The following is a 26,624-nucleotide window of genomic DNA, read 5'->3' as shown; positions in this document are numbered from 1 at the left end:
CATAAGTAAGAGGAAGAAAGCGATATCTCTTTCTCCCTCTTACTTATGGGTGCGTCCCTCAATGACCTTGGTGCGGTGCGATAGTGTGTTAGCTACTTAAACGAGAACGTCATTTCAATAGTGTGGAGCATTTGACGATAAATGGTGGATATCGATATTATTGTTTTGTCGGTGTCAAGCCTAAATAAAGCGGTTATTAAGCCCCCTCCAGAATATGCGCGTGAATCGCGCGTGAAGCCGCGAACGCGAGTGTGGAGTCGATTTCGCTGTCTGCGAAAATCGACGCCACACTTGCGTTCGCGGCTTCGCGCCGCGATTCGCGCACGAGTGTGGAGGAGGCTTTAAATCCACACTTGCGAAAGTTGAAAACGGATCTAATCTCGGATCCGTACCGAATGATCCGATATCGGCGAGCTCTAGCAAGCGTCGTTTTCCTTTTTATGAAATATCAGAACACTGTTAACAATATTTGACATGTAAAAAATATTTTGGTTTGAATTGCTAAAAATGGTCAATGTTTGATATTTACAGTTCAAATACTGTAAGCGATGTTCTGATATTTCGTGAAGCGGAAAACGACTCTTGCAAGTGTCATCAGGGCCTAGGCTTCACAGGCATCACCCTCAGGCCCAACGTCATCTTTCGACTAGAGATGCAACGGATAGTTGTTTGGCCGGATACCGAATACCGGATATCCGGCCTGGACACTGGCCGAATATCCGGTATCCGGCCGCCGGATATTCGGCCGGCGGAACTATACCTACATTTCGGTTTTTCAGGTGCGCATTCTGCAGGTTTGACCTGTTTCCTAGTAAACTTTCGCGTGGACTCATTTCTAGGTTCGAAATGAGTACGCGTGCAAGTCAGTGGAATGATTAAATTGTTTTAAAATAATAAACAAGTACGATTATGACCGTGTCTGTTTCTTAAATCCAATTTGTTTACTCCGAAATCAAGCACTATCCGGTATCCGGCCGGATAGTAAAATAGTAGCCGGATAGGCCGGATACCGGATAGTAACCGGATATCCGGTGCATCTCTACTTTCGACCGCAAGGGCCCGGCGACCGTGTGGATCTAATAAGCCCTTAAAGGGCTTAAAGTAAATCAGGGTCAAGAATGAGACAGCTGAATAAAATTTGAGTTGAAGGCTTTTGGATGGGTCATTTTATTAGAAATTAAGGTCTTAAGGTTTTTGTTTTATCATTAATTTAAACTGTGGAAAAGAAGAAATACAAAATATAATAATTGTTTGTAATGTAAATGTAAACACTTTGTCAGTCATGTTTTCAGTCAATCAACCCCTTGGCTTTTATCCCTATTCAGGGTTAGCGGGTGTCTGACACGGCTTCTGTCTCTGCATTTAGTCACTCCCTCTCCAATCATGCCAATCATGTTTTATCCATGTTAAATTAATTTGGCTGGCGCCATTTAGATAAATGAAACACTCACCATAAATTGCAAAAAAATATTGTAATTTAGTATTTATTTTTCAATACTTGGTATTTGTCGATATTGACATAAATATAATCATTTACCTCACTAGGCGTGACCATAAACAAAAACGAAAGTAACGAAACCACAGATAATGCAATACATAATGCCAAATCTTGACGAAGTCTTGGCCTGACAAGAAGAAAAAAAAACTATTGGCTATGACAGCTAACGCTGGCTGGTGGAGTGGTGGCTAGCTTTTTCAATAAATTTTATCTTCTGAATTTTCAGGAAGTGATTGTGCTTGTATTTCACAAACTGTGATTCTGTAAGTGTTAACGAGAGCATCAAAGCTGTCCAAAATGACGGTGGACGGCGACGAAAAACCGGAACGCGATCGCGTTTTCATGGACATAACGATCGGAGGGCTACCTTCCGGCCGGATTGTTTTTGAGCTGTACAATGATATTGCACCTAAAACCGCAGAGAATTTCCGCGCCTTGTGTGCTGGGGACGCCGGGATTGGGAAAGTTACAGGAAAACCTCTCACCTATAAGGTTAGTAAAAAATGTTACACTTTGGTTATTTGTAAATTTTGTGTTTGCGTCTTACGCATTTACTCCAACTATTAGTAATGGTCATCAAACTCAATCAACATGAAAGGCCATTAGCTGTTATCACTTAACGATATTGCAAACTTGACATACATTTAATATTTAATTCGTGAAATTTACTTTGATTAATGTAGCAATTCAGTTGTAAAATTGACATTACTGTAGGTTACATGTATACTTTATTTTGTACTACACCTTAACACAGCTCACAGTAAATAGCTAGCATAAGAATGAGTGAACAATTCAAAATTCAATACAATTTCAGGGTATGCTGTTCCATCGAGTGGTGAAGGATTTCATGATCCAAGGAGGAGATTTCACTAACTCCAATGGAACTGGTGGCGAGTCCATTTATGGAGGCACCTTTGAAGGTATACATTCAAATAATTATAGCATCATCATTTCTTCTCATTTCCCAACACTTCAAGAGGCTTATTTTATAGATTTTTGAAAAAACACTGCCACAACTGGGCACATGGACTTAATTTATGAAATATTTGTGTATTACTTCAAAGTTTTTTCCGATTTATTAAATGGAAACTGCATTTTAAGATATTTTTAACTTAACTCGACATCACCAATTTTTTTTTTTCAACTTTTAGATGAGACATTTGAGCTCCCCCATGACAGGCCTTATCTGTTGTCTATGGCTAACAGAGGCAAGGACACCAATGGCTCACAATTCTTCATGTAAGTTCTACGGCAAATGGTAAGGATGTTCCAAATTGTTTACATTATGTAGTGTAGGGATGCTCGTTCGGAAACAGGAGGGCTGTTGATCGCTTGCTGCATTCATTAGACTCAATTCCCTTGAGTTGGAGCTGCAGGTTACTGTCACAATGGCATTCCCACACTTCTCTTCAAATCATCTTGTTCTGCGGCAGAAAAGAAGAATATCTTTTATTTCCACATCCTTTAGTTCACTCTCATGTCATTTATTGCGACCATTATATTGCATTGCTACATACATAATACATCCTGGCAGTGCAAATTTTGAAATGGCAGCATATGTGACATTTTGGGTTAAATGACTTAATAAGATTGAATTATAATTGAATTTCCATGGCAGCAGCACCTTATTTCCAAACAAAAATTTGGATTCTCTTAGTTGAACACAACACTCGTTGTTTCCTAACTTTTATCGCGGTATTTTACGAATTTGTTTAAACAAGTGGCATTGGTAATAAAATGATTTAAATTTAATATTGCAATTAGTTCTAACAGATGGTGTTTTTTTCCAATACTTCAAAAATGACTGAAATAAATGCCGTCATTAACAATCAGGTTACGGTTAACGTTAAGGTCAAGGTTGTGGGGTTTTTAATTCCTGGATTATTTCAGTACATGCAAATATCGTTAATATTAATATTAGGGCTTCTGAGTTAGCTATAACACACATTATATACCCAGCAGGTCATATAAGTATATATGTATTAAAAATGCGAATACCAACCGTTTTAATCACAAATATTTATCAGTCTTCAACACAGGTCGTTGCACGTTGCCCGTACGAGCTAGCAAAGCAAAGCTAGGGTTGCCTATAAATGTCTACGATTAAGAAATTAAACATAAATCGAAGCAAATTGGGGTTGTATGGCTAACGCGCGCTTGTGTTGACTCTGCGGGCCTGCGCACGCATTCTTATTGTGGTGTGTTTAGGGTCAGGGCAATGTGCTGCACAGTAGCACAGTTGTACATATCATTTTCATCTCTCCTGTTCGGAAAGTTCACCTTTCATAGGCTGATAGCCGGGTGGGAAATTTCATTTTTACTTAATTACATAATTTTGACTTGCAACTGCTAACATTCTACATTTTGATCGAAAAAAGTCGAAAACCATAGACAATCCGATCTTAAATTGGGATGTATCTGAAACGGCCTTAATGTATACGCGCCTTAAAAAAAGTAAAATTGAATGAATGAATGTAATGTAATGATAATAAATCAACCTACATTTCTCGTGTTTGACTTTCCTCACAGTCGAAATGAAAAGTAGAGTGTTTAACTCGGGTAAAAGTAACCATCTCACCCTCGAACTATTGGCGCTCTCTCTTCGTTCGAGCGCCAAAATATCTCGGGTGAAATGGATCACTTTCCACTCTTGGTTAAAAATCTACTATATCAGCAATACTGGGTCCCCTGGGTTTAGCTATAGTATAAATAATGTAATAGTTCTTACGAGCAGATACTTATCTTATTGAAATGCGAATGTGGAGTTTTAAATACCTACACAATAACACAATAGAGCTACTTTCAATGAACACGTCGACAACCGCTCGCGGTGACGAAGCAACTCTAGGGCTGTCAACGCTTAGAAATATTAAACATAAATCGAAGCAATTTGGTGTTGTATGGCTAACGCGCGCTTGTGTTGTAGAGGCGGCGCGGCTGGACGCTGCGGGCCCGCGCACTCATTCTTGTTGTTCTGTGTGTTGTAGAACCACACAGCCGGCGCCTCATCTCGACAAGTGAGTATAATCTTTTTATCTTGCTTTTTTTTCGCGGTTATCCTCACCTGTTACCCAAAAATATTCATACTACTCATAGCTAGGATTTTTTCAGTAATTATCACTCTGGTAATGGTTAGTAAAGATATTTGTAGTAGTAAATGCAACACATTTTTTTAAATTTTCAACATACAGGGTGAAATTTAATTCACTGGCCAAATTGAAACAACCGAAAGAACTCGAAAAAATATTAAACACGTGTTTTTTCTTTTAATACCGCTCAGTACATTTTTTTCGAAATAACTCATCATCAAGTTGTCCTAAAAACCTCGTACGTTATGGTGAACCGACAACTACCCACTACACCCGCTTCTCTCTTATCAGTTAAGGTCATTGACACCCCGCCCCTCCCGCTGTTTGCAATCGCGTCACCAATTATGAACCCTATTGCAGCGAGATTACCTACATAAATTGCTAATTTTTCCTTTCATATTAACGGGCTTAGAACCGTCAAAATGCAAAGGCAACCCATTTTTAATCTAAAATGTTATTTCTGACTAATGATTATTAACAAAACGTCCGTGGCTTAAAAACAATGAGTAAAAACTAGGTCAGGAATCTTTGCATTCAGGCGTATTTAAAAAATTGAATCAACTTACGTACATTTGATAAAAAATCGACGCAATTAACGAAAGTCCCACGAGATGGTACTCTTGGATTCAATCCTTGTCTGCGAAGGCGTGGAACGGATTCCATTTCGTTCTTTGTGCACCACGTAAACACTCACCTTAATAAATAACACCGTACCACTTCGTAATATTCCCGGTTCGAAAACATTTTTTTTAACCTTAGTACGCGCGCGATTATTATTTTAAGGTTGGCGAGTGACGAGTGACTAATCATTTATGCTTACCGTTATGTTTACCGCTAGCGCGGAATGGTTTAGTTTAGACTACCCTCGAAATTGATAAACCTGTCTACCATCGCCAACACTAACTGGGTGGACCCTATTGCAACGATTATAAGGTTTAGTGACGGTCAGATAAGGGTTTTGCTGATGTTGTTGTTAAAACCTACTATTAGGTTTGTTTACATTTGTGGTAATAGGGTGATCACGACTCGTGGAAAATATTTAAAAATTGAAAAATGAAAATTAAAAAAAAGTGTACTCTTTTTTTTCGCTAAATAGATTCCTTAAGTGTAACCTAGTGCCGGGAATGAATATGGCCAGCGATTTAAATTTCACCCTGTATAATGAATATGATTGTCAGAATATTTTTCCTCTTTGTGGCTAATAACGGGTGGGAATAACTGCTATAATGAAATATCTTATAATTTTTCAATATAAAATATGAGCTACATTATTTAACCTTTTGAACGCCACAGACGGCAATTGACGTCAACGCAAAATCGTGACAACGACGCCAAACACAGCATTTGACGTCGATCGTGTTTTGCTGAAAATCTACTGAAAAACACTTTTATGTTGGCATTATTTATCTACAATACTAAATTTTACTTACCCCCGTGGCGTCAGTGGCACGGCAAATGGATGCGCCGTTTGGCGTTCAAAAGATTAAAGATTAAACCTCAGTGCACTATCATTGTTCTAAACTTCCATTTCCTTGGTCACAGTGTCCACGTAGTATTCGGAGCGGTGGTGAGCGGCGCGATGCTGGTGCGGCAGCTAGAGGCGCTCCCCGTCGACCGCAACTCGCGCCCTCTGCAGGACGCCGTCGTCGCCAACTGCGGTCAACTTGTGCGATTGAAAGGTTAGTTCATTGGACCATAGGGTTGAACAACATGCTTGGAAAATGATGACACTTCGACTCGGCCTTCCTGACTCATAATGCGCCCCGTCAACTTGGCCATCCTGACTTATTTCGCGGCCTGTCGACTTGGCCATTCTGACTCGACACGCCCTAATGTCTAAGTATTCGGAGCGGTGGTGAGTAGCGCGATGCTGGTGCGGCAGCTAGAGGCGCTCCCCGTCGACCGCAACTCGCGCCCTCTGCAGGACGCCGTCGTCGCCAACTGCGGTCAACTTGTGCGATTGAAAGGTTAGTTCATTGGACCATAGGGTTGAACAACATGCTTGGAAAATGATGACACTTCGACTCGGCCTTCCTGGCTCGTATCGCGACCCGTCTACTTGGCCATCCTGACTTATTTCGCGACCTGTTGACTCGGTCATTCCGACTAATCACATGCCTAAGTGTATAAGTATTCGGAGCGGTGGTGAGCGGCAGCCGGAGGCCCTCCCCGTCGACCGCAACTCGCGCCCCCTACAGGACGCCGTCGTCGCCAACTGCGGTCAACTTGTGCGGTTGAAAGGTCAGTTCATTGGACCATAGGGTTGAACAACATGCTTGGAAAATGATGACGCTTCGACTCGGCCTTCCTGACTCATAATGCGACCCGTCAACTTGGCCATCCTGACTTATTTCCCGACCTGTCGACTCGGCCATTTCGACTCATCACACGCCCTAATGTCTGAGTATTCGGAGCGGTGGTGAGCGGCGCGATGCTGGTGCGGCAGCTCGAGGCATTCCCCGTCGACCGCAACTCTCGCCCTCTGCAGGACGCCGTCGTCGCCAACTGCTGTCAACCTGTGTGTTTGAAAGGTCAGTCCATTGGACCGTAGGGTTGAACAACATGGTTGGAAAATAATGACATTTCGACTCGGCCTTCCTGACTCGTATCGCGACCCGTCAACTTGGCCATCCTGACTTATTTCGCGACCTGTTGACTCGGTCATTTCGACTCATCACTCGCCTAAGTGTATAAGTATTGGGAGCGTTGGTGAGCGGCACCATGCTGCACTGCACTCCATTTCTATAGTGAATTGTTCTCCTTATCTACTCCCTATAGTGAATTATTATTTTGTTACAGCCAAGAAACGTAAGGATAAGAAGAGTGAGGAAAGCGAAGCAGAATCTGAGAAGTCGCATAAGAAGGAAAAGAAACGGAAGAAGGACAAGAAAGAAAAGAAGAAGAAACGGTACGTAATAATCAATAGGTAATATCAGATATTAATATATGGTGAAATGGGGTAAGAAGAATATAAGTTTGTCACACACTACGGCGATTCCATAAAATGTTCTTGCCGTTTTTGCCTTACCCCTGGTCACCTCATGGCTATGCAATGTTCGAAGGCTTAACACATTCACTGCCAAGAACACGTGTGTGTTCATTTTGTACTGGAAACGGGGCGCCTAGCGTGGAAAGTGTTAAAAAAAACTCATTCACAAACAACCGACAAATGTCCATATCTGGATCTAATACTTGCGCTGCCAACAATATATAAAACTTTGACGTCAAAATTATGTTTACGTTTTGCGATCTAACATAAAAAAATATCCGTATATTTTCGTGTCTAACCCTATGTCTTGTTTTCAGCCACCAATCTACATCCGCAGACGAGGGTGAAATAACTGAACCCTCTCATCCCCTCGTGCAGACCTCGAAAATAGACCCGCGCGAGATCCCAGAGGTCCCCACTAACAGGTTCCTTATGCGAGGGGGCAGGGACAACGAGAGGGAGAGGGATAGGCCTGACCCTAGGAGGGACAGAGAGAGGTATTGTGTTGTTTTAGCAGCAAATTATGTAGCACAAGACTTTCAACCTTATAGGGGTAACACTGTAAAGTGTAAATACTATTCGTTAATGTTTTACTGCGTATCTGTAAGCTCGCATTTTGTTCTGAGTTTGGTATTCATTTTTAGGGTTCCGTACCCAAAGGGTAAAACGGGACCCTATTACTAAGACTCTCCTGTCCGTCCGTCGGTCCGTCTGTCACCAGGCTGTATCTCACGAACCGTGATAGCTAGACAGTTGAAATTTTCACAGATGTATTTCTGTTGCCGCTATAACAACAAATACTAAAAACAATAAAATAAAGATTTAAGTGGGGTTCCCATATAACAAACGTGATTTTTGACCGAAGTTAATCAACGTTGGGCGGGGTCAGTACTTGGATGGGTGACCGTTTTTTTTTTGCCTTTTTTTGCATTATGGTACGGAACCCTTCGTGGGCGAGTCCGAGTCGCACTTGCCCGGTTTTTGGTACAAACAGCAACACTCCTAACTGTACATCGGTGGACCTTATTACAAAAGGCGTAAGGTCCACAGATGTACAGTTAACAGTGTGGGCGGCGGTACTTCGACCTCTTGCAAAAATCACACTAATAACGTTGTTACAGTTTCAGCCAATTTCTCATGTAAGTTAACCTTTTGGACGCCAATGACCGATATATCCGCAGGTTCAACGCCAAAGACCGATTAATCGGTCACAGACAACAGTGCAATATAGACCTACGTGCATATGCATATAGTTCAATTTCAGTTTTGACACATCGGTGACGTGGCGTCCGCGTGACAGCTTTTGTGTTTGACACGGCGTCGGATTTTTTGAAAAGGATAAATAAAATTCTAAGAACTATTCGCGAGAAAATCGAAAGTTCATGTAAAAATCCAGCCACTGATTGGCAGAAAATTTTCGAGGGTCCATGGCATTCAGAAGGTTAACTTTTATTTTAATTTTTAGGATGCGTTACCGTGAAAGGGACCGTCATAACGCCTACACCCGCAGTGGTCGGATGATCAAGGGACGAGGCGTTTTCGTAAGTATCCGATGGTAATCTACAATAACTATTAGCCTAATAGTCTCCGCGCAACATTTGACGCTCGGACAGACGTGGCTCACTCCGCGGTTTCCTCGCGTCGCTACAAGTACATGCGGCCCATACCAATTTTGGTGTCTAGCAGAAGTAGTTGCCGCGCACCGCTACGGAACGGACATCTGCTCGCGTCACCTTGCGGTCATACGAGTATCTGTCGTAATAGATGCGTTTTATTAGAGAGTATATAGTTATATTTAAAACTTTCGCGTTTTGAACACATATTAACTCACATTTTTAAATTCGCGTGAGACCCGTCTATAAATGTGAGTTAGTATACCGGGTGTGGCCTGTAATACGAGCCAAAAATTTAACTGTAGGCTGTACTCCTCATACTGATCAACATTTGTTCAGCGACTTTTAAAAATAACTTGTGGTTTGATTTTTAATACACTTTAAAGTTTATTCTAAGACGCAATGTATTGCGAATTTTGTTATGTTCAAGGCGTGACAAGCCACGTCAATCACAGTGGCAAACATAGGGCGTGGCGGCGGCGTCCATTGAAGATAATATTTATTTTGTATGAAGAATAGGGAGTCTAAATACTTCATAAGTTTTAAAAGTTGTTGAACAAAAGTGTCATCGTTTGAGGAGTACAATCTATGTTTAAATTATTTGCTCGTGTTCCAGGCCACACCCGGTATAGTTAGTTCTGTACTTAGTACTATTATTTATTCTGTGGCTCGGAGAGCCTTTTATTGTTTTATGTGAGCCTTGAATTGAATTGAATAGAGTGTCCCACTGCTGCACAACGGCTTTTCTCCTGCCTTTCTACGTATCCCGGCCTTGACCCGTCTCCCACCAGTTCCAATCAAAGAGAGCATTTACATCTCAGTTTTAATGGGATGTTACACAGACAAAACATCCTCCAGACTATTTACATACTCGTACGGTAATTTTACTCCATGTTCGAGTCGAAAGTGTGTTTGTGTGACGTCCGTGTCTTTGAACGGACCAATCACGGCACGGGACTTCGCTCACCTCCTCCCGCCTCCCGCGCATTTTTGGCATCATCGGTTGCATGAAATAATTGCTCTAAACTCGGTCTAGAGGATTCCTAGACTACGGGATGTTATTATCACTACGTGGTGTAGTTAAGGCATTTTTACTGACAGTATTTTTTTTTTATCAAGCATTTTTTTTGTTGCAGCGCTACCGCACGCCTTCTCGCTCCCGCTCTCGCTCGCGCTCGGCGACCCCGCCTCACTGGCGGCAGGCGCAGCGGCGCATCATCAAATTATCCGAGTTTGAGGTAAAGTACACATTCCGTTATGACAAGGTTCAACGTCGAGTACAGTCAACAACAGAGCTATGAATACAGGCAAAGTGCCAAAAATATGTATACACGACCTTAATGTACAGGCAATAAAGTACTGTATACATATTTTTGACACTTTGCCTGTATTCATAGCTATGTTGTTGACTGTACCAATGTAAATACATATATAATAATATAATAATAATTCAGCCTATATACGTCCCACTGCTGGGCACAGGCCTCTTCTCACGAGGGTTTGGGCTAGAGTTGCCACGCTGACCCAATGCGGATTGGGGACTTCACAGACTGGTACAGTCAAGAAATTTAAATTCCGACCCATTTCGTACTTTGTCACAGTGACAACCGTATGAGGTCTCTAGCGGCTTTCATATTGATTGTCACTGTGACAAAGTACGAAATGGGTCGGAATTTAAATTCCTTGACTGTACGAGCCAGGATTTGAACCCGCGACCTCCGGATTGAAAGTCGGACGTCATATCCCCTCGGCCACCACCGGTTCCAATGTAAATAATATAATAAAATGTTGCAGGCCAATGGGGGTTGGGGTTGAGCTATCCTACGGATAGTGTAAAATTCTTGTTTTTTTTTTAATTTTATGGCCTGAATGCCTTTTAAGCCTAATCATGTAAAATAAGAGAGGAGGTCAACCGCCGAATCCAACTCGGTTGGGCAGCGTTCGGGAAACTACGTAATGTCTTTTCGTCCGACATACCTCAGTGCCTCAAGACGAAAGTCTTTAATCAATGTGTGTTACCAGTGATGACTTACGGCTCCGAAACGTGGTCTTTGACTATCGGCCTCATCTCAAAATTCAAAGTCGCCCAACGAGCTATGGAGAGGGCTATACTCGGAGTTTCTCTGCGTGATCGAATCATAAATGAGGAGATCCGTAGACGAACTAAAGTCACCGACATAGCCCACCGGATTAGCAAGCTGAAGTGGCAATGGGCAGGCCACATTGCGCGCAGAGAAGATGGCCGATGGGGTCGAAAAGTGCTCGAGTGGAGACCACGGACTAGCAAACGCAGCGTAGGACGTCCACCCACAAGATGGACGGACGACCTTGTTAAGGCCGCCGGAAGACGCTGGATGCGGATCGCTTCCAACCGGTACGAGTGGAGGTCCAAGGGGGAGGCCTATGTTCAGCAGTGGACGTCTTATGGCTGAGATGATGATGATGTGTAAAATAAAACTAGAGACAGGCAAAATCTGTGCTGGCGCCATCTATATTTTTTTTTAACTAATGCAAACCCCATTTAAACCCACTTGGCCACTTGTGTTGTGACGGTTAGAATTTGGGAAAATTTTCTAACAATGACAAGTGTATACATATTCGTTGTTTGTTGTAGCGATCAGAACAGGAGCGCGCAGATAGGGAACACCAGGAAGCGAAGAATAAGCCAAGCCGTCCGGACCCCAAACATACTCGAGAGCGTAAGTCTCGTTTGTTTATTATATTAAGTATACGATAAAATAATCAATTTAAGGAAAAACCGTGCTTCAAATTTGACCAATCATGTATGCAGATGGCGCAGTACGGCACCGCATATTATGCGGTAGCTCTGCTCGTTAAAAGTTGACGTTTGACATTCTAGTTACTATAAAATGTGGCATAGTATAAGCGCAATTTAATTCGGCTTTCGAACTATTATATTCTTTAAAATAAGGTTTTTTCTTAGTCTTTGTCGGTATTGGTTGTAACCAATAGTCCTCAATGTAACTAAAACGCTTACGAGCTCGCGCGCCGTCGAAATAGGCCCTTAAGGATCCAATCCAAGTATTCAGCGAATAATTGTTTTATTTGGCAGGCGCGGTGTCAGGCGGCACTCCGGAAGGTCCTTTTGAAGAGAAAGAAGAGGGCGAATGCGACACTACTCTTGGTAAGTAAACTAGTGCATTACAGTAAAAAAACTGCGTCGTGTCGAGTGTAGTACTGCCATTTGCACTATCAATTTCCGTAAAACAACCGAATCCGTTACACATCGTGCGTGCACGAAGTGCAGCCGCCGCGCCCACTCGAGCCGGAGGAAGGACCCCCGACGGGCCCGAAACATGTCGCCAATAGTGACAAAAAATTCGAGTGAGTGAAACCGTTGTGGTCTAAACAGTTTAAAATATGTCCCACAAAGGTTTAATTTCGATCACATCGTGCGTGTCGTAGGATGATCTGCCACCTATATTCCCTGAATCGGAAACTTAAACACGACACGAAAATACACAGGGGCTTTGGTGCTGCTCTCTACAATTCATGTACGCTCCCTATTTCTTGTGTGTATGAGGTTTTCTGAATTTGTAAATATGTGTTGTTCAATAATACTTTTTTGTGTGATCATACATTAATTACTTATTCTGTTTTAGAACGCTCACGTCACGAGAGAATCGACTATAACGCTCTGGACTTCGAAGAGGACATAGAACATGATGGTATGTGTTAACGAGAACTCTGTTTTATTACTACTTTAGTGTTTTATCTTTTCAGCACTTCAATCTGTTAATTTATTGACAGTAACACTGTTTTTTATTAACTATTTACAGAGGTCGAATGTTGTACCTATTAGAGTACATTATTGACCGAGTGTTAGCGAAGGTCTGTCTTTCATCTTGGGGAGAAAATGCTTTCGTATGTCAAATGTTTTCCTATACAGGTTGCAATCCTCAACCGATTCTCGTGAAACTTGTGAGCAGCAGTTTTTGCTTTTTTTTTTAAATGTCGGAGTCATACATTTAATCAGTTTTAAGTTATGCTCGCGAGGTCTACTGCTCACAGAGCGGCGTTTTATTTTAGTAAGAAAAGTTTTTTTTTTTATGTTTAAATTTCAGTACGTTAACGTTAATGTTAGTGCGCACAAGAGCTGCATGACCTGATCCCACCATCCCCTTTCCATCATCGGACGTCCAGGCGCGGGGAGCGAATGCACCCGTACGTGGTTAATATTCCATGTGTCCGCACAAAACGATTTGCCTCGTCTTTTTTGGTAAGGACGGCTAAGGAATGGAATGCGCTCCCGTCATCTGTATTCCCTGAGAAATATGACCTCGGTCTCTTTAAGGTTAGAGTGAATAGGCTATTACTGAACCGGTGAGCTCCATCTTAGGCTCGGTCTTCACTTTCCATCAGGTGTGTCTAGAGCCAATCGCCGATCAGTTTATAATAATAAAAAACCGGGCAAGTGCGAGTCGGACTCGGTCGGTACCATAATGAAGAAAAAAAACGGAAAAAAATGCAAAAAAAACGGTCACCCATCCAAGTACTGACCACGCCCGACGTTGCTTAACTTTGGTCAAAAATCACGTTTGTTGTATGGGAGCCCCATTTAAATCTTTATTTTATTCTGTTTTTAGTATTTGTTGTTATAGCGGCAACAGAAATACATCATCTGTGAAAATTTCAACTGTCTAGCTATCACGGTTCGTGAGATACAGCCTGGTGACAGACGAACGGACGGACGGACGGACGGACGGACAAACGGACGGACAGCGAAGTCTTAGTAATAGGGTCCCGTTTTACCCTTTGGGTACGGAACCCTAAAAAAGGGTCACGAATATAATGTAGTTATGATATAAGGTGTTGTTTAGAAGCGGCCGCCCGCCCGCCGCGCCGGCGCCGCTCGCCCGCGCGCGAGTCGCGCGCCGACATGCTCGCGCTGGCGCTCGGCGTCGACCCCAAGCACGACCAGAGGTATAATCATAGACAAGAATAGTACATTATTGCAGAGGCCGGGAAAGGGCAATTCGTGGATGAGTTACGATTTTCGAAAGAAGACGAATCCACGAATTGCTATTCCTGCCGAGGCATATATAGTGCTTTTCTCCAAACATGCGAGGAAAGAAGATAAAATAATAATTATTTAAGCATCAAGCATCACTGAAATCGAACCTTCACATCCAAAATGTCAAAAATAGTTTCCCTCTTTAATTATTTTTTAAAAGTTAAAGGCCCAAACTTATTCCGCCATTCAGTACCATTCAATATTCGTTCATTCAATATTTGTCAGTAAGAACCAGGAAAACTATACCCATCCTTTTCTTTTGGGTGCTAGTACTAGTGTAAGACAAAGATAGTATGATTCTCTCTGTCTATGTTTGAAATGTGAAAGTTCTTTGACAAACTATATAAGCTTATTAAATGCGGCGGCGATTATAAAAAAAATATAAAAATAATCTTTGATTTTATTAAGCAATATTCGCACGATAATACACGTGCACAACGGTCTTGTAAGAACGAGACAAGTAAGGTCGTTTATCTCACTATCTCACTCTATCCTATAGCTTGAAATGATAGCTGATCGAGTCGTGTAGAAGCGGCTCGCGGCAATAATAATTTGGCTGTTTGGGTTTTTTTATTTAAAAAAAGTAAAAAACACTTCAGTAATAAGTTATTACTGTAGTGTTTTTTTACTTCCCGTCCGCTAGAACAGGACAGCGATAGTTTGATTTTTTTAAATTAGAGTTTGACACGAAGAACTTCCCGTACTATTTTTGCTACAATAAGGTGAACATTTCCGAGCATATTGGAGAAAATATCTATGTACGTACAAGTACAGGGTAGACAATTTCATGGAATGCTCCTTTACTGGTATCTTTCTATGTTGACACAATATTCAACTTGATCCCTTGCTAAACAAACAAGTATCTTCCCAGGGAACTGGACTCCCGCCACCCTCGCCGCCGCCTCGGCCCCGCCTCCACCGTGGTGGCTGCGGCCCCGCGCCTCTCCTCCGCCGTGGTCGCTGAACCCGTCCGGGCCAAGCACGCCCAAGGCCAGGAGGAGAGGAAACCGGCGGACGGGGAGTATGACCCCTTCTCTATGCTGAGGAGCACCTTCCAGGGTAACAAGCCCAAGGAACCGCCCAGGTAATCATTATCATCACCATTTTATACTCCGTTTTATCAAGCTTACGCGAGTAAAGCATAGCCAAGGCCAGGAGGAGAGGAGACCGGCGGACGGGGAGTATGACCTCTTCTCCATGCTGAGGAGCACCTTCCAGGGTAACAAGCCCAAGGAACCGCCCAGGTAATCATTATCATAGCCAAAATGACAGCCCAATCTGTCAACTAACTAGGCGAAGAACACATGGTAAATCATTATTGTCATATACCATGACAGTTGCAGTCTCGTCTACCCGCGTCGCGCTCTGTAAGAGCTTCATGGTCGTAAGTACATTCCTGTTCAACACCATCCTTCTATAGCAATAAACTAGAATAACCATAGGCCTAGCATCAGCCGTAGTGGCTGCGGCCCCGCGCCTCTCCTCCGCCGTGGTCGCTGAACCCATCCGGGCCAAGCACGCGCAAGGCCAGGAGGAGAGGAGACCGGCGGACGGGGAGTATGACCCCTTCTCCATGCTGAGGAGCACCTTCCAGGGTAACAAGCCTAAGGAACCGCCCAGGTAATCATTATCATCACCATTTTATACTCTGCCGTAGTCGCAGCCAGGGAGTATGATTCTTTCTCCATCGTCACTCGAGAATATTAACGAATTAATCGTCGATCAGGTACTAATATTATTATGGCACAAATCTAATGGTGCAAGGATAATCTTTTGGAATGCAAAATGGCGGCCATGCACTTTTTTGTGACTCTTCATAGTAGTCGATTTCAAGGTTTTCTGGGCTGAAGATTTCGAAAATCAGGTAATTCTGGAATCCATGCACATCAGGATTGAATTGCATCCTATTATTAGTACTTTCTACCTTATTGGCCAAAAAATATCGCTATTTTGCAAACTATTTGTCTACAGAAAAGAAGAACGACCCGAACCGCGTCGAGAACGGCACCAAGAAAAAGAGAAAGAACGCGAACACAAGGAAAAGGAACAAGACAGAACAAAAGAGAGGGAAGATAGGCGCGATAGGCACAGGAGCGAGAAAGACGACAGGGAAAATCGCAATGATCGCAAAGACAAGAGGGAAGAGCGCAGCGAACGTCGCTCGCGTTCTAAAGAGAGAGATAGAACTAGAGATCGCAGTGAGAGAAAGAGAGAGGTATCAGACGATAGAAGGAGGAAAGATAGTGAGAGTGGTAGGCGCAGCGGATCCCGTGATAAGGACAGAAAGATTGACAGGGATAGAAAAGACAGTAGATCCAATGAGAGAGTGAGAAGGGATACGGAACGCACCGAGGAAGACAGGAATAGAAAACGAAGCAAGTCCAACGATCGGAGAGATAAGAGACGTAGTTCTAACGAAAGGGACAGAAAGCGCAGCAGGTCCCAGGAGAGGGAAAGAGACAGGAAACGCAGCAGGTCCAATGAGAGGGAAAGGGATAGGAAACGAACCAGGTCTAATGAGAGGGAAAGAGATAGGAAACGCAGCAGATCCAATGATAGGAGAGTGAGGAGGGACACGGAGCGCAGCGGGACGAGGGAAGGGGACAGAGATAGGAGTGAGAGGAAGAAGCGATCCAGATCGAAGTCCAGGTGAGTTTGAGATGCTAAAAGTCAATAAAGCATCTATGATATAAGGCTGTTAACCAGCTGTTCTCAATGCTGCATGAAAAAGTGACGTTCCAGGTACCTCTACCCATGGAACGTAATATATTGATAGCTGTTTTAAAAAAAACATGCCATAGTTTTCAATTCATCATGTTTACTTATTACTTAAATATTTCGTACTCAAATTTTTAGTTTTCCGTACAAAACTTTGTTCACGGAACACTTATTTGGAACAAATACAATACTATTTATAGCACACCACACTTCACACAGTTTACAATACATGTACAGAATCAGATAATGACCATTGGTAGCAACAGGCGGTCTTATCGTTTAAAAGTGATCTCTTCCAGACAAGCTTTGGGTAGGGGAGATAATGAAATTATAAAAAGTCGAACCTAATTTTTTTTTTTGGGAATAAGATTTATTGTAATTCAACATATCATATTTTCTTCGGTTTTACCGTTATTTTGATTGATAACCGTTTTATAACCAATTCAAATAGATTTTCAGCAGAAGGTAAGCTATGGGATTACAATTATTTTTACATAAATATTTTTTTTTATAATACTTATTAATTAACATCCCATAGGCGTCGGAAGACATACATTATCAGGTGAGCTGTGCCTTCATCTTAAATTCCCAATAGATTGTTTTTAAAATTGTAGGTTTTGAGGTCCCATTTATCGTCCCAGAATTACTACCTAATGATTCGGTCAAATTGTGTTTTTTGTAAAACTAATTATAGCCAGCATTCTATGAATGTAGTATGATACCTTTGGATATGGTGCTTTACACACACTAGCGTCCCGTCCCCTCCCCTGACGCAACCCCCTTTTAGCATAAATATGTCCCGGTTGAGAGTTTTTTTTGTTTTTTGGGGAAAGTATACAATATAGGAAAAAAGTGTCAATGAAAGACATGTTCCCTATTAAATTCTAAACAAAAAAGGTTATATTCATTTTTTTGATACGACGCACCATATTGATGTTATAGCTAGATGAACTTCGACAAAATTTAACCGTTGAAAAACTTGTTGAAGTTTAATATAACATAGTACGTGACAGTACAGAAAGAAATCTTCACGGAGAATAAGCTTGCAAGCTTATTCTCCGTGAAGATACCTTATATTGAACTTCACCAAGTTAATGCATGAATATGGTGAGTCTTACCAAAAAGTTGTATATAACCTTATTTGTTTAAAATTTATTAAGGATTATTTCTTACCTTGACACTTTTTTCCTAACTTTAATACTTTTCTCAAAAATAAAAAAAAAACCGTAATCCGGGACATATTTCGTGCTAAAAGGGGGGTTGCGTCAGGGGGAGGGGGAGGGACGCTAGTGTGCGTAAAGCACCATACCCTAAGGTATCATACTACATTCATAAAAGGCTGGCTATAATTAGTTTGTCTTTCCCATACATTAGAACACAATTTAACCGAATCATAAGGGATAAGATTGGCTCGGGACCGGGACAAATGGCGTACTCGAAGAGAGGCTTATGCTCAGCAGTGGGCGATAAAAGGCTGATATAACGGTGATGATGATGATGAGTGGTATTCCACCTGTCCGATTTCTTTGTCCAATGTGCATTGCGTCTCACTCTCTCATCAAGCAAAATGTGAGACGCAAATATTACTAGGCCTTATTTACTGGGCCTCGAAATACGTTTTGTCAGCCTTACACTATCCACACGCTGCTCCGCTATGTGAGCGAGGCAGCGCTATACTCGTATATAGCAATGTCCCGCTCGCACACCGAAGCATCGAGCGTGGCTCTTGGGATTATAGTATGAATAATCTCAGGTGAATTTTTCGGGCTCGGACCCTAATCTGTTAAACAAAAGATATTGTTTCCTTTATGCAGTGGTTTCAATGCTTACTGCTAATAGCCCCGACGTAAGTAACGGGAACAAACCCATTTAAAAAGCAAATTTACCATTCTAATTATATGGTTCAAATTCTTGAATCAGCCCATTCGGAGATAACACGTTTTTGTTATCTCAAAAAACAAGACCACCCTAATTGTTCTCCGAACAAGCTGTCATATGAATTTGAACCTTAATACTATCACGATAGATGCTTTTTAAACGACATTGTAGCTTTGGCACGAGCTGTAGCCCGCTCTTAACTCTTTTCGTCCTGGTGGTCATCTATACCAACCACCTATTTACATACATCCCCTTCAAAAATTTTAGTCAATTTTGAAGGGGATGTATGTAAATAGGTGGTTGGTATAGATGACCACCAGGACGAAAAGAGTTAAAAGAAACAAAGGCTTTTGTTTAACGGATTAGCACCCGAACTCGAAAAAATAATCTGAGATAATTCATACTATAATGTGTATTGTTATTCCAGAAGCAACTCGCCTTCGTCTCGGCGTGGCAAGCGCTCTGCCTCGGGAGGCAAGTCACCGCAGCATGACAAGAAAAAGGTATGTACGTACAGATTTACCCCCTTATTCATAAACGTCTACTAAAATTGATAAGCTGATAATAATCGTTTGTCCCTTTCCGACGTATTGGTATGATGGAAAGGGACAAACGATTATTAGCGATTTGTCCTTTTGATGATGGAATGATTTGATACCTTAGTGTATTTGATGTATGTGTATTATAGTGTATCTCTGTCTTACACAGGAGGAGGAGAGGGACGAAGCTCGCAAAGAGCTGATGGAGATCGTGCGACTCATCAAATCGCGCCAGAAGGATCGAGAATCCAAAGCCCAAGGTAAGACTGACCAGAATTTAAAGGCTCAGTAATAGCAAAGATACATTGATTGAGTAAGATGCGTAAAATCTAAGACAATTTCGTGCTTCGAGTTTGACAGGTAAAGGAGATGGCGCTGTACCGTCGACGTCAAAGATACTACATTTTTCGCCTTATTACAAAGGCATAAGGTGCAAAAGTGTAAACATATCTTTGACGTCGACTGTACATCTCCATAACTCTGATTGTCAAAAGTTGACGTTTGACAATTCAGTGACCGCAAAACATATGGTGCAGTACAGCACGATTTTTCCTTAGACTTTGCCTCTCTATTACAATCAATTCTCTTTAGTAATAGCTAGCAAGAAAAATCATAAATTAAAATGCAAAATTGGTTACTTGGTCCTCGCATCAATTTAGCTCTGAATTATATAGGGGCTTAATAAGGTTATCATTGAGATAGTTTTGTATATAATAGTATTTTATATGATGCAGATATAGGGAGCTTTTTAGTGCTGAGTGGCCTAAGTAGGTACGAGATTGAAAAGCTGGATTAGTAGTATCACTATTGTACACAATACTTTTTCTACGAGTCAACTAAAATTATACTTTTTCTACTAGGTAAAAATCCTAAAATATTTGATAAAAATTAGGTAAGTATCTCACTAGAATCAGATAAAATATGGTACAAAAGACATCAACGCACTGTATTATATTTTTAAATAGTAGCGCGTTTATGCCTTTTCCCCCTGACCGCGGCGACACGCGATTCGGCGAATTCATTATAGTTGACTAAAGCGTTTCGTAACTTCAAAGTTGAGTCGGCAGCCCATAGTGAAAAGTAAGCGATTTCAGTTTGGTATACGAAATCTTAATTCAATAATCTTAATTTAAAGTCATGTAGAAAAAATTTTTTAATGACAATTCTTTATTGTACTTTATTCGCAGAAGCTCAGAAGAAAGGACGGTCGGGCTCCTCCGCGTCGGACCGTAGCGCCAGTCCGCGGTAACTATGCATTTATATCATCATCATCATTACAGCCTTTATACGTCCCACTGCTGAGCACAGGCCTCCTTTCATGCGCGAGAGGGCTTGGGCTATAGTCCCCACGCTAGCCCAATGCGGATTGGGGATTGCTTTTATATATTACATGTAAATAGAGCTGCACGCGTCTATATAGGCTACGGCAGAGGCCTCCAAAGCACGGCCTGGCCCACCACATGCCATACAATGTGCGAAAAGCAAGCGGTATGGCATGAAGGTCAAAATATGTAAAAATCCCTGGGCTTTAGCAAAGACATATATGTAACTTCGTATAAGATGAATAAAGTCTACGAAAAAAACGTGCCTCGGACATCAAGAAAAAGTCATTCTCGGATAGATGCCGCACACACTTTTAGCCTATGATCAGCTAGATGGCGTGACGACGCCGTTTCATATTTAACAATTTTAACACATAGATATCATTGAATGAACATGGATCAAAATGATATAAAAATAATAAAATCATTTTATCAATATATATATATATTTTTTGATAATTTTATATGTTTTTATTTTGAGTTTTACTCGTGTGGCGATAGATGGCAGTAAATTAACTGTGACTACAAAATTTACTATGACAGGACCCCTCTATACTATCTATTCTCTTTGGCTTTAGTAACCGCTAATACGATAGCCGGGTCGTACGAGGGACGTCTGAAAACTTATAAGCCTAAGGTATTTCGAGGTTGTATATGTGTTTATGATACTGGCCGCTAGAAAGGCCATTTAAAAATAAATTATTAAGAAAACAATATGTCAGATTTTTATTATTCTGTTTCGAGATATTCAACTAGAAACTACATAATGTGTGAATTACCAGCGAATATTACGAAAATTGAGCATCGTGCTGTAATTAAGTTCCTTACAAAAAGTGAAAAATCACCGCAGTGTATTTTTGAGGAAATGGCTATTATTTACGGTGCTTCTGGGCCTTCTTATGCCACAGTCAAAAAGTGGAGTCGCTTATTTAAACTCGGGCGGGAATCCATCGAAGACGACCCCCGCTCAGGGCGGCCAATATCGGTAGTGACCGAAGAAAACGTAGCCAAAGTCAAAAAGTTGGTATTGGAAGATAGAAGAATTAAGGTTTGGCAAATAGCTGAGGTCCTAGGTATAAGTAAAGAACGAGTCGGAGAAATTTTACACGAACATTTGCACATGAGTAAAGTTAGTGCTCGTTGGGTGCCGAAAATGCTTACTGCCTTCGATAAAGAACGTCGTGTTGAAACTTCCCAGGCGTTTTTAGACTTGTGCGAAGATAATATAGACGAAGTTTGTTCCCGAATAGTAACTGTCGATGAAACATGGATCAGACAGTATGACCCGGAGTGTAAGTCCGAATCAATGCAGTGGATTGAGAAGGGAGAACGGCCGCCGAAGAAATTTAAAGTGCAAAAGTCGGCCTCTAAGTTAATGGCTACGGTGTTTTGGGACTGTGATGGTATTCTTTTAATCGATTATTTAGAAAAGGGTTCCACAATAAATGCACTTTATTATGCAGATCTTGTAAGACAGGTACGACAAGCAATAGTTGAAAAAAGGAGAGGTAAACTAAGGAAAGGAATTTTGTTTTTGCAAGACAACGCACCCGTCCACACCGCTCATGTTGCGAGGCGTGCTTTGAAGGAAGTTGGCTTTGACGAAATCGACCACCCACCGTACAGCCCCGACCTAGCCCCTAGCGACTATTTTCTATTCAATAATTTGAAGAAAGAGTTGAGGGGAAAGCGATTTACTAGTGACGAAGAGATGAAGGCGGCCGTAGAGGAGCATTTTGAAGGGCAAAATAAAGAATATTTTTTTAATGGGCTAAAAGCACTATATAAAAAATGTAAAAAGTGCATTGATTTGGGAGGAGATTATATCGAAAAATAAACAGTGATTTACCTTTGAAAATTGTGTTTTTGTATCTTAGGCTTAGAAGTTTTCAGACGTCCCTCGTATAAGGCCCACTTGCACCTTTCCTCTAACCCGGGGTTGAGCGGTTAAACCATTAACCCAGTTAGTGGAATGTAAACCTAACCCCGGGTTAGTAGAACGGTGCAAGTGGGCCTAATTGTTAGCTACTGATGATGTGGTATAGATGCCTCAGAGTAGGTACTTATAATATAAATTAAAATCTATTTAAAAATTGATTTTAATTTATATTTATGCACAAAATATCCGCCTTCTTGATGACGTCATACCTTAACAAATACGTATACTACGATACATAACGATATTGTGTAGTATAATATTAATTAAAGTTGCCTTGTCCCCGCAGCCGCCGGTCGCCGTCGCCGCGCCGCCGGCGCTCGCGCAGCCCGCGCCGCCGCCGCTCCGAGGACCGATAGCGACGACGACTTTAAACTGTGACATCTCAACAAGCCACGATGACAACGCGACAATGTTTGTTTAAAGGTCTCCCCACACTTATCCATGCGTTCAGCAATAGTCAATAGAAAAAAGCATCGTATCTACGCAATAAAGGCGTATCCAGATTAGTCAATTTTTCGCCAATCTGATTAAATTGCCCGATTGAAACAGGACGTGCGGACGCAAACGCCAATTTGGCTCGCCGAATTCAATCGCCGATAATGACCGATATTACCGATAAAATGAGGTGCGGACGCAATAATACCAATTTGTGAGGCCGATATTTTCGTTATGGGGCATTTTTTCAATTTAGAGGGCTCTAATATATTACCATAGATCTAAAATTGGAGATTGACGCCAATTTCATTTCTGGTCAAATCGACTTATTGATGAGTCTGGATACCGCTTAAGGTCCGTGCCGAGCCGAGCGACGTTTTTTTCGTTCTTATGGAGAACGGCGAGACGAAGAGGGAGCAGTATGTACACACTCGTTCTCAGCCTACGTACGAGTGTGTATTGCCGCCATAGCCGGTATCATTGCGTAGACATAATGCTATTTTGTATCGACTTCTGCCGATTCCGCGTCGATAAGTGTGGGGCAAGTCGAAATTAAAAATTGTAGGTATTCTGTTTATTCTCGTAAGGCCCAATGTGCATTACAATGTACACTCATTTTTAATCTAGAGTTAGACCAAGAATAGTCTGCAGCGATTTTTAAAACCCACGCAGTGCAAGTTCTATGAAATTATAAATAACACTTGCACTGCGTGGGCTATCAAAATCGCTGCAGACTTTTCTTGGTCTAACTCTAATTACCTTTCATAAATCAAATAATGTTGCATTTCTAAAATGTCATTACATTTTGAAATAAACGAATTTCATCTCAATTTACTACATAACACGGTTCAAATTAAAAATAGGAGAATTTTGTCAAGCAGGCCTTACGACGTTTATAATTTTGCCTTGACGTTTTGGTGTTTACTTTGAGTCCTAAAATTTATGTGTTTTATAACTATGAATTAAAAATATTTCTGTTTTCGATTAGTAGTAACATTATGATAGTAGGTAAGGCAATGTTCTTATAGTTTAGGTGTATTTGGAGACCAAAAAAATCTTGGAGCTAAAATGTAAATCATTGGACGAAAATGACCTCTAGGCCTAGCACAGAGGCGCGAGGCCTACGGGCATGTTATACAAAGATGTACGGTTGGTTTAGACTTGAGTCCTTTGAGTCATCTGCTTTTAGACTCTACAGTGTTGCCACTTTTTAATTTCAATTTTTTGCCAAGCTGTAAATTACTTTCTATACATCTCGCTTGCACTAATATGTGAGTACGAGCTAGCGGCATAGAAAGTAAGTTACTTAGACGCGAGTGAATATGTCAGTGGTACTTGACTGCGGACTCTTTCGTCAGTCTTTTCAGATTACTATTTTTTAGGGTTCCGTACCCAAAGGGTAAAACGGGACCCTATTACTAAGACTTCGCTGTCCGTCCATCCGTCCGTCCGTCCGTCCGTCTGTCACCAGGCTGTATCTCACGAACCGTGATAGCTAGACAGTTGAAATTTTCACAGATGATGTATTTCTGTTGCCGCTATAACAACAAATACTAAAAACAGAATAACATAAAGATTTAAATGGGGCTCCCATACAACAAACGTGATTTTTGACCAAAGTTAAGCAACGTCGGGAGTGGTCAGTACTTGGATGGGTGACCGTTTTTTTTTTCTTTTTCTTTTTTTTTTTTGCATTATGGTACGGAACCCTTCGTGCGCGAGTCCGACTCGCACTTGCCCGGTTTTTTTCACAAGAGCAGAGATTTGAAAAGTAGTAGAGTTCTGCTTTAGAGAAAGACTCAAGTTGCTACCAACACTATTGTATATGAATTACTAGAGTTTACACCATTTCTCATCATATTATCAATTATTTTATTTTACAATAGTCATACAATGAAGTTTAAAAGTGTCTTTCTGTATAAAACATTTGTGCTAATGACACTTTCGCTAATAATATTCTATAGATACCTTTTAATATGGCACATGCATATTTTATTTTGCTTTCCTATGGAATTTTTATTATTTAAGGACAACCATAAGAATGAATTCAGATTCAGACCAAGATAAGCCCGATTTTGAGTCCAGACAGTGCAAGTGTTATTTTAAAAGTCAAACTTCTATGAAATAATAAATAACACTTGTTCAACCCATGCTGTCAAAATCGTTGCAGAGTTATCTTGGCCTAACTCTAGCTAAATTTCACGTATCTTATAAGTTTTTGGTTTTTTAGACTGTCGACTTAATGAAAATGTAGTGTTCTAAATCGGTTCTTATTCTTAAGCTGTATGGTATATTATGTGACTATTATCTCAATAAATGTATTAAATTAAAACGTGTTTTTGTTAACAACATGCGCAACGTGTAATGTTATTTTCATCCTCCCTTATTCATAAAATTCTATAAGCTTAAATTAGTTAACCCTTTACCGGCTGACATTTCAAAAATGACAATCGAATATAAGTAGAAGACATGTTTGAAGTACCGTATGTGGGAAATACAGGGTGATTTCGGGGTCGTGGAGCAAGAGAGTCAGACATCATACAGAATCCAAAGATGAGCCTAATGATGTTGTTAATTATTGCAATTTTTTTTTTATTATGAATGGGCTTACTCATGGCCACAGACTAGTCGAGGCGTAGACGTGGCCTACGATGGAGCGAGCTCGCCCAGAAGGTGCCTGTTCACTCTTGATTTGAAGGTTGCCGGGTTAATCAAGAATTATTAACAATTATTGTTTATCAAGAATAATGATGATAATTTTCCAGATGACAAGTAGGAAAAAACATTTTTGCATACAATTTGGTGACCCTACTCAATGTGACGTCTTGTCGCTTTCCATACAGCGTATGTCAAAAGTCATAGGGTGACCATGATTACTTAGTATAACATTAATTTTACTTGAATAATTAAAGTAATTATAATTATGTTTTAATCAAATACTAAGTACCATGTGATAATGTGGATCATTTACAGAGTCAGAAAAAGTAGTTCTGGATCACCACCCAGAAATCACCCTGTATACACGGTGTAACATGAGTAAACCGAATAATTTTAACAGTGTATTCCTGATCATATTTAGAGACAAAAATGTCCTATAAACTTTGAATTTCGCCTAGTTTCAGAGATATTATTAATTTAAAAAAAAACAAGTTTTTATTGTTACATAGTGTTAAAGTCCTATTTGATGGTGATGTTGCTGCTATGGGACGAAGTCTAAATATCCTTATTGATAGATGTCAAAAAGTGACAAGTAACCACTTTGCAAAAAGTAGGTTCTACGAAAAAAAAATATAAAATCAATTTTAAGTAACAAGTTTACCAATAACATTTATTTTTTATGTTCAAATACATTCAAAAAATTTAAAAAAAAGTAAACAAAAAAAAAATTTTTTTTTGGTGAAATTGAATTGAACTCATTCATTTTTTACTTCTTTTGACCTCAGAAATGCGTGGTTAAAATTATTCGGTTTCCTCATGTTACACCGTGTATATCCCTTAGCCTAGTAAATGGTTAATTTATGTTTTATCCCTTTCGTTATAAGTCAAAATAACAAATTACTTAAGATAAA

General features: G+C 40.8%; 1 protein-coding gene across 1 annotated transcript; it reads left to right on the top strand.

Moving 5' to 3' along the window:
- The first annotated feature begins 1,661 nt into the window (after positions 1–1,661).
- On the top strand, positions 1,662–25,387 carry LOC134672218 (peptidyl-prolyl cis-trans isomerase G). Its single transcript, XM_063530122.1, has 20 exons — positions 1,662–1,990; positions 2,313–2,418; positions 2,650–2,737; positions 4,486–4,515; positions 6,130–6,266; positions 7,387–7,495; positions 7,894–8,073; positions 9,042–9,117; positions 10,326–10,427; positions 11,804–11,888; positions 12,263–12,334; positions 12,813–12,878; positions 14,031–14,133; positions 15,096–15,308; positions 15,656–15,844; positions 16,196–16,873; positions 19,248–19,323; positions 19,529–19,619; positions 20,547–20,604; positions 22,907–25,387. The coding sequence occupies exons 1-20, from the start codon at positions 1,796–1,798 to the stop codon at positions 22,974–22,976; spliced, it is 2,724 nt and encodes a 907-aa protein (XP_063386192.1). The 5' UTR covers positions 1,662–1,795; the 3' UTR covers positions 22,977–25,387.
- Positions 25,388–26,624: the final 1,237 nt, after the last annotated feature.

The sequence above is a fragment of the Cydia fagiglandana genome, chromosome 2 (genome assembly GCF_963556715.1).
Source record: "Cydia fagiglandana chromosome 2, ilCydFagi1.1, whole genome shotgun sequence".
Taxonomy (NCBI): Eukaryota; Metazoa; Arthropoda; class Insecta; order Lepidoptera; family Tortricidae; genus Cydia; species Cydia fagiglandana.
The sequence above is the reverse complement of the archived record's forward strand: the minus strand, read 5'-3'. Positions and strand labels throughout refer to the sequence as shown.

What these genes read in the sequence shown, in the direction of transcription:
- LOC134672218 (XM_063530122.1), top strand. Translation starts at nt 1,796, where the DNA reads ATGACGGTGGACGGCGACGAAAAACCGGAACGCGATCGCGTTTTCATG. An exon ending in TCAACTTGTGCGATTGAAAG is followed by an intron (nt 6,267 to 7,386) that starts GTTAGTTCATTG and finishes ATTTTGTTACAG; the next exon opens with CCAAGAAACGTAAGGATAAG. An exon ending in CGCAGCATGACAAGAAAAAG is followed by an intron (nt 19,324 to 19,528) that starts GTATGTACGTAC and finishes TGTCTTACACAG; the next exon opens with GAGGAGGAGAGGGACGAAGC.